We start from the raw sequence: 14,839 nt of genomic DNA, 5'->3' as shown, positions 1-14,839 counted from the left end.
AGGTTCTGATCTCGAGAGATGTGATGGTACCAGAGTGATGTTCTTTCATTGTGAGGGGCTCATGATGCTCCCTAAATAAGGGGCAGTAATAAATTTTGTTCTTGGTTAAGACATTTAGATTTTTTCATTTCGACGTTGAGGGCGTTATCACAATGGACGGCCAGTCCTAAATATTGACTCGGGCGGTGGGTTGTTATAGCAAAATAAGGGCCAGTAATAAATTGTGGTCTTGGTTTAGACATTGAGATTTTTTCATTTCGACGTTGAGGGCGTTATCACAATGGCCGGTCAGTCCTGAATACTGACACGGGCGGTGGGCTATTCTAGCCATTTTAAGGGGAATCATATTGTGTTCTTGGTTTACGCAGCATGAGGGCGCACTTCATCCGAACAGTATATATGTTAAATGCCTACTTTAGAGAAAAAAAATTGAAGACCAACATATTAAATTTGAGACAGCATACTTATCGTGACAACTAGATCGGCAATATAATAATTATTGAACATGCATCGATACGCGATTGGGGACATGGAATTAATTCGTGCCTCATCTAATATACTAGATGCATGACCGTTTGCACTGCACCTGCAATATAATGTCATCAATATTTTATTTAACTCTAAGATTATTTGTCGATACAGAGCAGTTGTACTGCGCGAACCAGTTCTCCACTTTTTTTCAACAATCATTCTCGATCTGAACAAATCTATAACTCTCCTGCAGGCGCACACTTGAGCAAACATTCTTAGGGAGGTTTAATACTGATTCGGGTCTCACTCACTCCAAGTGTGAAATAGAAAGATTGAAAGGGTTTTTAATATTAATTTGCTCTCGATATTGGATTGGAGAATACAGGAAGAAAAAGGTGTCAAGATGCGCTCATTAAACGGATTGCAGTCGACCAGTTGAATGGAGATCGTTGTTGACTGAAGAGAAGAAGCCTTCATCCCGTCGACTGCAGGGCTTTCTGAGGTCCCTCGCAGGAATACGTCTTAATACTGCCAGTGTGCTGGGTTGCTAGGCAACAGTGCCTACATCATTAATATCCTCCTTGCCGAGACCTAGAGGAAATGAAAAACAAGAAGATAATTTACAATTCGAGGAAATGATACAAGAACCCCATCAAGTAATATTCAGCAGGGAGTTTTGAGTCTGATGTCGTTTTGTTCAGTTCATACTGCTTTTCCGTAAGTTTGCAGGGAAAAAAATTTCCTGCGGCGATATATTTTTTTCTCAGCAAATTCGTTGTTTCGATTTTTACTGTCATTGAATTGCGATATTTCTACGATTCGTATAACATAATAAAAAAAACGAAGGTTGATGGTAAAGAGATTGCATGGTATTTCCTTTCAGCTCCACAGAAAATATAATGCTATCTGGTAAACAGAGAGAAAGGGCTCTCTTCAAAAAGTACATCTTGCGGCCATTCAGCACAGGCAAAAATGCAGTCAAGTGTTTCTCCAATTTCTGAGCAAAGTGTCCCATCCTTCAAAAAAAAAAAAAACCTGCCAATGTGGCACTTGGGAATAGGGTTTCTTCTCTTGATTTCCCTCAGTACGAAACGGAACATAATTGCACCTGGCCCGTGACTCGAGCCAGAAATTATTCGACTCCCGTCCTGACGGCAATTTTCGTTGCCCTGTCCCGCTAATATTACAAAGAAATCCTGAGCAAGGTCTTTGACTGTCGAGGGAAAAATGCTTAATATCAGAATCCTAGAGTCCACGTCGCAATTAGCGAATTCGAGGTTCCGTCTCTCGTCTTGCGTTGGCTTTGCGCACGTATTTTCAATAAGAATTAGAGCAGGTGGCACGCATTGAGTGAAATTTGATGCCTTACGTTTTGCGCCGTATTTTTCTAAAAGATAGATTTGTTGCTATCTAAGTAAACTTGTGTAAGTCGGTTAAGCTTTTTTTCCCCTCATATTGTAATTCGCTTGTGATTCTTAGAACATCTACAACCTTAGGCTGGTGACTAAATTGATTCTGTATGACCAGTTCTCAGCAATTATCAAATTAGTTTAAATCATCGATAACAGTAGAATTGCAAAATTCAATTGCGAGACGCAGTAATTGTGTTGCTCGACCGACATGCACGGGATGTTCAGATTTAGTACATTATGATAATGAACAGGACCAACTAACTATTTTATGACATTTTACTTGTTAATCTGTGTAGGCAAGAAGACTTCGAAAAACAAGTACAGTTCATTTGATTATAGTCGTACCAAAATCACAAAATAATATTTTTGAAAACGCACCTTTCGTTGCGGTTTTGATCGTTAACGGATAACGTAAATACAATTTGATTAACCAATTAAGCCACAGTTTCGTGGAAGACACAATGTTGAATAATTGATCCCAATGCTTGGCGTGACTAATGTCTATTTGGTCTGGTATTATGTGGTGTCGACTCGGCAGTATGACACCAGTGCTATTATAGGCGGCTTTCTCGTAATAAAGTGATAATAATTCATTATTCAAATTTCGACTTCTTCAATGGAGCGAAAAGGATCAAGGAAGTCGTGAAATCGTTCGTTTAGTCTTTCTTATTGTAAACTAAAGCACGATATGCCTATATACATGTTTGCGCTAAAACAAATATCTCTGTGACAGACAACCACAAAGAACAGGTTGGTCATGCAATTTTCCGTAAGCGACCATTTTTACCACAATCCTTAAAGATGGCACCTCATTGTGTTTCCGATAATTTCGAGGTCATGTAAATCTGCCAGACACTTCTTCACACTGGTCTCGCATAGTCACGCTCATCATGTGCTATCCACGACGTGCCTTCCCCTCTATCGTAAAAAATGTCTATATATTATATTTCTATATATTAGGGAGAGGCATAATTGGATACTGTGCGTGTTTACAGTGCGATACGGCTCGTAAAATCTAACGGTGCCTCGTCGCTGAAACCATGGAGGAATAAAAAACCCACTCCAATAACGAACCACTTTAATGAAAAGCATGCCCAGACGTGTTGAAGTAAACAGAATATTCCTACGCCTTAATGAAACAACCAGAGCGTGAGTAATCAGGTTATTGTTATCGTTTAATATCAATACGCCTCACTGCTTGAGGATTACAACATGTGCATAAAATATGAAACCAAAGTATGTAATTTAGAGCTAGGCATTTAAATCAGAGTTTTATATTTTGAAAATATGGATGATTTTGCTGGCATTCCCTGATCTCATTATCCTTTATTTATCATAATGAAATCAGTATAATTGGCGTCACTGTCTAACCAAAATAAGTATTTAAAAATAAATATATAATTAAAAAATCTTTTAGAAAAAAGTTCATCGCCACTTAATTAGTTTCGCCTATCTCTATTTTCCTGAACAAACTGAGTTCGAACTGGATAAAACTAATAATGAAAAACCTAGTTTTATAAAAACAAAAGTAAAGGAATATTTACCTTTTCAGGATTCATATTTGACCCGAAGGACATGTTTTGTACTACAGCTCTGAGCTTACAACTGTAATCTTCCAAAGCTCTAAAATTGTCCAGATTACCCCTAAATGAACTCAACGTAATTGAGTTGCTATATCGGTTAATAGCAAACGAAATACCACCGGTGCCGTGTTTGTAATATCTGTCTCGCACAGTAGTAAATTGGCTCGATTGTCTGGTCCGTAGTTTGGCCTTTAAGACTGTAAACTAATGGCTCCCAAATTAGATGTTATACCGCAGAAGGTCGCACAGGTATACCTCGCGAGCATTGATTTATAAATTTAGATTTGTCTGACAAGTTAATTTCTCAGCTTGATGTTCACCGATGTAACAAAACCAATTTTTTAGTTTCGTTTTGAGAACGAAATAACTCTCCTGGAATTGCCAACCAAACCTGTTTGTCTGTTTCTAATTAATCATTTTTACATTGCGATAAAGTCTGGCGCCCGTCATGGATCGATCTCCCGTAGGTATCTCCGCTGCGCCCTCGGGTTACCTGACAATGACGGCCTGGTTAAAAGATAGAGAGAGGGAAAACAGAAACGATAGATCTGGAACTAATCCGTCGAGGTCAGTTTTCAGTACAATCTGCCAGGACGGCACCGAATAATCGATACCGATGCTTGCCGAGCGTGTACTCTGCAGGCAAACTGTACAGCACATTATTCGGTTCTAACACAAGCTGTTTGGATTGTGGATTCGATAAATCGGCTTTGAAACGAAGTGCAAACATGCAATGTTTTCTTGTAGTCGTCAAACAACAACAATCTCCAACACAAGCATACCCACAGCTGGTAGATCAAAACCAATATCAATACTAAAAATCAAGATAAGGAAAATGTATTTTGCCACAACTGAAATGTAACTGGGGCACATCCACTAAATGCCTTACTTGATTTTCAAACATATCTGCGCTAACGCTTGAAACTTAAAAAGTTGAAATTTTGGAATAATTTTTTTTATAATTTTTTTCTTCTTAGATTTGAGTAAATTGTAATATGTAAATTATTATATTATGCAACAATTTTGCGTTCATTATAGCAAACCGTCACTAAATCCAACATATTTTCCCCTCTAGGGATAAAAAGAAATCCTTGTTTATGTCAACCCAGTTTGTTGTTGTATTCAAAGAGAAAATTATTCATGAAGGGCTTTCACTCTGACAGCCCAAGTATATCAAGAAACGTCCGGTGCCGGAGTCGCTTCGGATAGTTAGGCCGTTAATGTGAGAGTTTGCCCGGGGTGAGTCTTGGCCATAACACGGTTGCTCCGCGTGAAGTGGCTTTCGACCCGAGTGGAATGCTTCTCGGTAAGCATTAACCCTTGTTTGTTAGAAATAACGATTTTTTTAAAAAGCGTTTGGCGCGTGAAAAAAAAAAAGGTTTTAGGGATTGCATATCGACCCTCTAAAAGGGCAGATTTTGTTGATTTATTTTTGCAACAATTTTGATTATGGGTGGAAAATGTGGACTAATAAATTGATGTCCGTGCGCGCCAAGACAGTCCTGAATACCAGCACAAACATTTATTTTGGGGGCACATTTTTACTAATATTCTCATTTTTAAAATGTTTGATATATGTTTTGAAATAAACCAAAATCACGTTAAAATAATTTAAAGCTAATAGGAGTGCATTAATAACACATTTAGAATATCATTAAAACTATGGCCCTGGCCGGTTGCAAACCACTTAGCTGTTAAGGTGCTCGGTTTATAAAAATTACGCGTATATGTCCTCTGTTTGTCGCATAGATGAATGAACAGACAGTTGAACTAACAAACACATCGCACGAAAATCACTGATCTCGAGTCCGATAGAATTAAGCAAACACTCCAAAAGACGGCCATCATTAATATAACGTGATTTATTCGTAGCTCCGTATGCCCGGCATTTGTCGGCATATTGTTTTTGCTCATCTCATAGTTTCGCGTAGGCGCGCGCGGCTGGCTGCTTTTCGCGCCGTTTGTTTTTGCGTTCCCGCCAAATCGAATCAATACGATGCCTAGCCACGCTCATGGTTTGTTTTTTCCCCTTCCCTTTTAGAGTGTAGACACGAATGTGCAGCGGAGGGCACTCAAGCCTGCATCGGTCCTGAACGGAGCAAGTTCTCATCCGCACTAGGGATGATAAATTGCGCTTAGAGCACTCTGAAGCAAAGCAGGCCGGGGTGAAAATGAAGAAAAAGATCCTAGAAAGATGGCAAATAATCTCAATGATATTAATAATAATACAAAACATTTATATGGCGCTATACCAAGAACAGAGCGCCTCACAATAACAAAGAGGGGAGAAATGTTGGTTTCGTTTACATACTCAGATACGGTCCACTGGTAACATTCGGAAATCGAAGGATGACATTTTCTAATTGGATTTTTTTTTTAATGATGCACCAATTATACACTTTAAATTTATGGGTATCGTGGAAAACATCATTATCGAACGACATGGTTTCGACTTGAAGGCCGTCAAGACCCACATATACACGTCTTGCATGTAGAATGAAATTGAGAGGCTAATTGAAGCCAGTCATGCGATCTTGGCGTATTCAGATTCATGATTAGTTTCAACATGGCTCATTGGCTTTAATTGGTAAAAACAAAAATTATGGATTAATTCCTTGGAACAGGTGTATTGAAATGTCATGAGAATAAAACGATTGCGTGCGGCTCTCCGAGATCAATAGTATTATTTGCATTTCATGTTTGCTTTATCAACTCTTGGAGAAACACCTGTCTGTAAAGAATCACAGAAAATGCCTACCCTATAGTGAACACCTTTATTTCCCCGGGAAAAACAACAACAAACAAACAATATCTGCGCGTGCCTTGCAAGCTGACTTAGACTCGGATTCGGCGATAGATTATGGGCGTATGCCTAACCTTTGACGCTGATTCGAAGGCGACTTTAAGTAATAATCAATCTTTCTTTTTTTATTACTGAAAATCGGACTATATTATTGCATAGATTTTAAACCCATTCTCATCTTTACTTCGGTAAGGTTAATTTCTTGCAGAATTTCGGTTGGTTAAACTTTCCACGAAGTAGCTATTGACATTTATATGGCCCTTTAAAATGGGCGCGTATGGGACTAAAGTCTGATATTCTCTGACTGATCTAAACTACTTGCCAGCACCGAAAAACCTCTCGAGACATCCTCTTGGCACAGTGATGAGAATTCACTCTTTCCCTCAGGCCATCGCCAAGCCATGAAAGATGGATTCAAAATTGACAACGTGAGAAATTGGAACAAACACACGGGTGTCTATAGTAACGGTTAGTGGACCGAGACTGACCTGGTACGCTACATCCACTGAATTTGAATTGAGGTTTGTACACTCCTGCTCTCCTCACTTCCTGACAGGACAGGTTTCCAGTCGGATAAGCACCGATTATATGATTAGTTACCGCTATTTAGAACGCCGTGTACTCGTGTTGTATATGTTTCGCCTGGGGTAAGATTTTGTGATCGACCAGGACGAAAATTACAAAATTCAATCAAAATTTCAAAGCCAAAGACGAAATTTGAGACATGGCCCTTATACGCTATATGATGTCTCTCGCATGCAATTCTAAACTGGGTATACTCCGTATTGTATTTTGAGTCTAGCGTTAATTCTTTGAATGACTAATATGATTTGGTCCATACGCGCGTTTCATTAAGTGTCTCTGTCTCGAAAATAAAAACATATTTCAATTAACTGCAGTAGTGTCGTCTGAATCACTTAACGTCAAACCGCACAACACGCCAAAAAAAATTACACTACGTTACGAACAAAGCCATCTTGATGACGTCATCGAATTGGGAGACTGTTTCTCCTATCCAAGGTTTCCTTGGCAACCAGAGTAAAAGATCATTTGAATTATTGTGACCGATATTACGCAGAGATCGAGTTTTTGTTATTTGTAACCATTTCCCCCCGCCGTCATTTTTCATTTCCTCCGTCACTTTGTAAAAACCTAACCTGCACAATTTATACTTACAAATAACCACGCACTTTAGAGGAAAAGAAAGACTCTTCAATTCGCATATCAGATAAAACACACGGTACGAAATTTATGCACGAACTCATATTGCAAAGCATCCAAAACAACAATAACATACTTACAAAGACTGGTTCGAAAACCATCATCATAATATTAATGTGTATATCAACACACAATCGAATCTCCAATTTATAGTTGCTCATGATGTCGGTTCCTGCTCCTTTTTAGCCATCAACGTCATTCAATAATAACATGACACACCTCTTTCTAACGTTGATTCTACTTTTGTGTGTGTAGAAAAGACACCTGAAATATCGATATAATTATCATCACATTTGTGTTTTTTAAAACTCGGTATCCATGAATATGGGATAAAATGTTGAAATTTGATATATCAAAATGACTTTATTGGTTTTGACGTCTTAAACCAAACATTCAGGAAAACACGTGATTCGGCTCGCCGGTTCGCAAAGCAGGCAGTTAAGCCAAACAGGCTAGCTGGCAGTTGGGTTTCTGTCATTACAACTGGACGGTTATACGTATGTGGGAGAACTATACACAGAAATAATGTGTTTTTATGATATCTCGAGCATCCTACGCGTAATCGACAGTTAGTGATGTCGGAAATACAAGCCTACAGGTTAGGAAATGAGTGAGGGCTTCATCTGTGGAAAGCATTTAGTATTACCAAAGATTGGCTCTACAGGAACAGGTTTTGTACGTTGAAGAATCAACCCATTACCAGAAACATTGCCAAAAAAAAACCTTAGGAACGGGGAATCTTCTCGTCATCTTGTAATGTCATTTTGGATTTCATAAAAATTAATCCAATTCTCGCATTTGAGAATCGTAGGCCAACTTGCTTATAATCCAAGATTTCATGTCATCGCGACAGCTAGCTGTTATTTCAGAATCTTCTCGTCTTCTACAATGATTGCACGATGGTAAAACGTAAGTTAGGAATGTGTCTAAAATGAAATCAAGGGTAAAATTTCAAAGCCTATATGTTCAGAGAAAATCAAACTTCTCAAACTGACTGATTTATCCAGCAATGGCCTGTCCTCGTACGACGCATCTCTGTTTCTCACAATCCCCACAGCGAGAAGTCAGGCTGGAATGTCAGATTTTCCCACAATATTTTCTCCGGTTCATGGGTTGTAGACCGTTATGAAAGCAAGGAGCTTCCCATTTCGTTTCCAAGTCTTCTGTGGAATGTGAGTCCCACTTCCTGCAACCGACATCTCGCTAGACATCAGGTGTTTGGAGCGTACACCTGTAGAGACTAAATGGAATGTGCTTCACTGCTGAACGCTTACGACACCCTTACCAGCTACGACCGCTTCCCCCTTCGCTCGCTCCGGTTGGACGTTGGTTAGAGCTGAGGTGTATGGTATACCATCCTCAGCGGCCTCCTGCTGCGAAGCCACCGGCATGTAGGGCGGGAAGGTATTCTCAGCATCCACTCGAATCTCCTCTCGATAGCTGCTATCATCATCGGTGGCGAAGGAGAAGCTGGGAATGAGGAGCGAGATGGCGATGACTAAACCCCCAACACACATCATGATCAGCCCCGCCAGTTTGGCCGAGTCCAGTTTCCGGTTGAACTGCCGAGCCTCCTCATCCACCACGGCGACATCCTCGTTGTAACCCAGGATCTCCTTTCTCGGAGTGATGAAGTAACCCACGATCAGTGCCAGGATGGCCAGAATTAGGATGTTAAGGCCTACCCAGGCACCTGCCTTCCACCAGACCGGAGAGCAACAGCCAAACGGACGGCGTCGCTTACGGGCAGCCAGATCAGCCAAAGGATGCTCCTCATCATCACAGCAATAGATGTCGTCCCGGTCCTTGAAGGTAGGGTCCTCCTCGTAGAACTTGTGCAGGTAGGACTTGACGCCGAAGGAGTCGGAACTGGCTGGGGAGTCTACCAAGGATCGGTCGCTGTGCTCACTCTCTGAGACGCTCTCCAGGCGGGGAGGCCGGGTCAGCTTACGGCGAGCCACGGCGGCTTGCGAGGCAGCTGCAGCTGCGCTCCCGATACTCCCCGCAGAGACCGGCGGGGGAGGAGCCGGCTTGGGAACAGGAGGGCGGGGTCGAACCACACTGCCTGCCCCAGGACCCATGCCCGATGGTGCTGATTGTGTTCCTTCATTTGCACCGTTCTCCATCGATTTAGGCTCCATGATCCCGTCGGTTTGTCAGTTTTCTACTTGCAGATGATGTCGGCGCAATCACTCATCATAGCTGTCCAGTGGGCGTTCGTTCCATTCTGAGAAGGAAAAAGCAATTTATTAAAATGAAATAATATAACGGCACGGGAAAATATTGTCAATTAAGCAAGGAACCTTTACCTAGCATTTTCCTTACACCTGTTAATCTTTCGGAACCTGTAGTAACTCTGACTTTACACAACCAACATCGAATATTGTCTTTCAAGACTTGAAGTTGCCTTTTCATGAAGAACGCAAGCTCCCGTCACAGGTATATCCCAAGCCCGTGGTAGAGTGATACAGTTGTAACACAATCAAAATGATCAACGCTCCGGTGACGATACCCGTTTTACCACAATAACTGTGCCAGTATTGATGAACCTATACATCGTAATATTTTTCTACTTGACGCAGTCTAGGTCATACATTACTTTACCCTTCAGTCTTTCAACGATGTCCTTGGTGATATATCGACTATAAGTGCACTATCAAATATTGGAAAGGCTCCGTAGCCTCATATGCATGCCTTAAGGCCTTGAGACAAAATGTTCTACTTCTACCATTGAGCTCATAGCAAATATAAATTGGATTTCCGTACATGGCGCGTATAGCAATTTATTAAATTTGTGTTCATTCCTTTACTAATATTGGAGAGAGGTTTGAACAACACACCAGCAGTATTTTGTTAAAGGGAATGTGCGGCTTTGAAGAACACTGATGTGGCTTTTCTTGTTGTTACGAAAGGTGTAACTAGAATTCAACGTTATTTTGAACTCTTAAAAATAATTCGTTTTACTGAGTTAAGGAGCCATCATGCTAGTTTATTTACATGCGTCAAGCAACACCCCCCCCCCAAAAAAAAACCCAATTAAAACCGGTGTGTTTTGGAACACTGACTTGGTGAGAAACGCCCCTCGAATAAATTCTTGCGCGCATGCGTATAAAAAAAGATGGCGCAGGAGGTTTTCATTGCGTGTCCGGTTTTTAAGGATAACTTTGCCACATAAATTGAATGTCACTCTATATTTGTCTCTCCATCAACGGCTCGGCATCAGAGGAGGCAGTCACTATCATAGCAAGGAAGCAATCGAGAAATAAACACTTAAACTACGTCATCGCAGCCAGATCTATAGGCTCGAGTCAAACCACCTACTCAATGTTTGTCCAGTTCGAATTGGATGTCAGCACTGTGCGTACTTTTTTTTTAAAGGAAAGATATCATGTATCGTTATTTTTTCAACCCGACGTTTCAGGAATTACAATCCAACAACGGAGAACGGCAACGAAGTTGTTTGAGCCACCATCCGTTGAGTACTACTTAAAAGTTCTTGTATTTTTTTACCCAAAATAAACGTCGAAGAGAAGGCAAACTGCATGTTTTAGAACTCGCTTCTTAAAAAAAATAGAAGCTCTCTTCGTTTTTAAACGTGAGATGTTTGTATTATTAAGTAACTAATCAAGAGCTCAAGAAACTACAAAAATAAGAGCGAATCAAGCAAGGAAATATAACTGCAATTCATTCGTGAAAGGTTTGACGGTTTGGCGGGGGTTGCGGCCCACCGGAGAGGGATACCGTACAAAAGCAGTTGCTGCAGGGAAGACAAAAGTCTAAAACAGCCCGCTTTCTTTCAAAAACATTTTGTTAAAGAATTACAAAATCTCACTAGCATCTTATTTCAACATAGGTTGCAAGAAAACGCAAGCTATCTTGGATAAACGGTTAAAAAAAAATATTAAAAAAAATATACGATACCTTTTATTTTATTTTATAGGAAAGACACTTTTGTATGAGCAAAAATAGAATTATGTACACACGTCAGAGCAACAATGAACAGCGCCACCTATTGTCCCTCTGTGTCCATCAACCCACTTTAGTTTAAAAAAAAATAAACCACATGTTATTACGGAGAATCATTTTCATAACTCCACACAGGTTTCGGGTCAACATGTCCAACATACGAAGAGATAGCGCCGTACGAGTCGCGTCACGACATCGAAGATTGCGCGTATCAATTAGCTATATTTTAATTATCTCTCTCGTAGCACCCCCCCCCCCCCCCCCCACGGACACAGGAAACCGAGGAGGCTACATCACTAATCTACCGAAGGATACGGTACGGGGAAGGACAGAAAATTCAGTCTTGATTTGCCAAGGACTTGCGTAGGTGTTTGCTTGTATAACACAAGAATATAGCTGCACTGTAGCCGCGGGTATCATTTTCGAATCGTGAAAAACTCGGTTTTACAATACTCGGCAGTGCATAGTCATATTCATAATGTTTTCTTAAATCAGTTCGACTTGTTTGGTGTCTTTAGGGGCTTTGACGAAACTAATTTCGGTTTTGAGACTTGGTTTGCATGGTTTTAGCAAAGACTTGCCATTGCAGACCAAGTTTTAAAGTTGTCAGGATGTTATATCCAATAGATATTTTCCCATATTTGTTTTTGTTTTTTGTCGCATCCTTCGCGAGCATAACGAGGCTTTAACTGAAATATTCTCCATATATAAACCATAACTATAACATCCAAGAGGATTTCCAAACGTAAGGTAGAATATATTATAATCGAAAACAAAAATCGTACAATTAGTTCTAAAAGGTCAACGTATATTTTTTTTTCTTACGCAACGACGTCAGTATTATCATGTGTTTCATATAACTAATGTACACGGTTGAAACCAATCGTTATTGTTCATACTTATTGCATACAGACTACTGTTTTCATTTGCAATACTGTAATAGTACCAACTAACATAATGAGCGAAGAATTATGCATGAAATGTAAGAAAGGAACACAAAGATTTATACGAAAATCAGCTACATAAATATAGTTAACTGATGCATAACATAGAATACAAATATTATACACATGTTTAATCGCTTGTTACATTAACATATTGACGCAATATCCAAAAAAGAAAAATCCGAAAATGTAATTAAAACTTAAAACTAGGTACATTATACGCTTATGCGCAATACGTCTTTAATGTCACGGATTAATTCTGTCATAGAGATCACATTTTGTTACTTAAGAATGCGCCAAAAATATCGTCTAAATGGTAAGCAGTTTTAAATACATTCAAGAATGATTAATTGTGCACGTCCAACCATCATACCTTTAGCAAATTACTGCTGAGAGATAAGCGATGCAAAAATCAATTTCGCTAGCAAAGCTGCACTCGACCTACAACAAACACAGCCGGGAAGACAAGTATGCAAGGAGCGGACGGTATATATATATATAGTAATACAAGATGGCTGCCGCACATTATGTGTAACCTACCTCAGCTCGAATGTAAACCGACAATGCGAACTCCTCGTCTTCAGGCATCCATCCCTGAGTGAAAAAAAGCCTCGGATTCCAAGAAATGCACCTCACTTCTCCTTCTTGATATTTGCAGTTCACGCTTGTCTTGATATGTTGGCTGTAAATTCCTGAGATTGAGCTCGAAATCAGGGAGCAAGCGAGCTCCGAAGACGCCTCACAGCGCGAGATAATGTTGATGCAAATCGAAGCAGTACAGTCAACGGTGCCCCTCCAATCTCCCCGCGTTTGCGCACCGTGTGTGATTATTTCTCTTCCCTCTTTTTTTTCTCTCGCCTGCATCCGCACCAATATTACCCCCGCGGAGAATGCGCCGTTACCGTCGCTGCATCCCACGCATGGACGATGCAACACTGACTTCGCTAAAGGGAGAGTGTGGGTCAATTTCTTGTCTATGATATGCACGCAGAACGCACCTCATTTTAATAATCATCATCGTTCGTGTTCGGTGCACGTAGGCTAGGCAAGCGGCGCGGCGATTCCGTTCAACGGAAGTGACGATTGGAACGTTCCACTGTGCGGGAAGATGACGAATTGCAATCGATGAAGTCTGATATTTGATGCTTTGTTTATCACAAACGAAGGGTGAATCATTAATTGAGAGTTATGCGATATGTAGAACGCTGATGCAGGAATGGAATAACGATCGGTTTATGACGGCTGTTTCTTAGAGTGGGCCCGATGCATGGGCCCAATGACGAATCTTTTGTTTTTTTCTCTTCAAGATGACAAGAACTAATTTGAGATTAGACTGTTTCTATTCATTGACGCAAGCTATTTGAAACAGGAAATTGGAAATATCAACAACAAAACAAGGAACTAAAATGAAAGGCTCTCTGTAAATTTTAAGAGGAAAAAATGAAAGAGTTGTCAACAACATTTGTCAAGTTTGTTGTTTTTGTCCTTTCTTGGGATTGTTCCAAACTTCCAATGTACGGTTGTTGGTAAGGTGACATTGCAGCGTCATATTTTGTTAAAAACTGATAATAAGAATACTGTAGCGATTTCCAACATTGGAAGTGCATTTTCGAATGACAAGTATAACCTTCAACAGTGGAATTCGTAGTCATTATATAATTTGCTTATATACGAGATTATTGTTCCAAAGGTCTTACCGTGCAACACACAACAATATTCTTGTTTGCATTTTTTTTTCTAACATGTCGGTGCATTTAAGTACACACCTTTGTTAAGTCAACAGCAGAAAGCGCGGTACAAAGCGATTGCATGGCTGGTGCCCTGTAAACTCTGGGCCTGTATCAAATCCGTACACTTCACCCTAATACATAGTGTGTACTTCTCTGTGCAATGGCATGGGGCATGCGCAGAAACTTACAAGGTGTTTGTTTTCACGCGCGACTCATTTTTCACAACACCGCTTAGAAAAAAAATAGGAAACATACTACGTTTGATAACGGAAACGATAGTTAATCTACCAGTGCAGTTGCTTGATTGCTATCAGCAAAACAGCTGTGCCTGAGGGTCGATTTCACATCATAATAATGCATAGTCGTAAGGGTTATTTGTCTGTGTCTGGGAAAACCTACTCGGAATTTTAGAGAAACGCATTTTTAAAATGCAGAATTAGTAGTAAACACCTTGTGCAATATTTCTGGCCGTTGTCTCTAAGATGAAGACAAAATCCAAGCTCAGTGGGAGTCCTCATTGTCCATAGCAACAGACAGCGCCATCAGTTGTCAGACAACAGCCAGGGCATTGTCAATTAGCCCTTCTTAAGTTAAGCATTCTTAATTCTGGGGAATTTAGACAAACAGTTTAGACAGAAAATCTACATCGTGAAACTAAACTATAAACAAGATAACTCAGCTCAATCTGATGAATTCATCTTTAAATTAA

At 40.2% G+C, this 14,839-nt stretch overlaps 1 protein-coding gene across 1 annotated transcript; it reads right to left on the bottom strand.

Moving 5' to 3' along the window:
- Window positions 1-7,493: 7,493 nt before the first annotated feature.
- LOC119729298 (neurensin-1-like) lies at window positions 7,494-13,400 on the bottom strand. Its single transcript, XM_038201917.1, has 2 exons — window positions 12,941-13,400; window positions 7,494-9,717 (listed from the first exon to the last, which is right to left on the bottom strand). The coding sequence occupies exon 2, from the start codon at window positions 9,629-9,631 to the stop codon at window positions 8,747-8,749; it is 885 nt and encodes a 294-aa protein (XP_038057845.1). The 5' UTR covers window positions 9,632-9,717; window positions 12,941-13,400; the 3' UTR covers window positions 7,494-8,746.
- Between the last annotated feature and the right edge of the window lie 1,439 nt (window positions 13,401-14,839).

Source organism: Patiria miniata, unplaced genomic scaffold, assembly GCF_015706575.1.
Source record: "Patiria miniata isolate m_02_andy unplaced genomic scaffold, ASM1570657v1 HiC_scaffold_20, whole genome shotgun sequence".
Classification (NCBI taxonomy): Eukaryota; Metazoa; Echinodermata; class Asteroidea; order Valvatida; family Asterinidae; genus Patiria; species Patiria miniata.
Note: the sequence above shows the minus strand (reverse complement) of the source record. Positions and strands in the feature narration are given on the sequence as shown.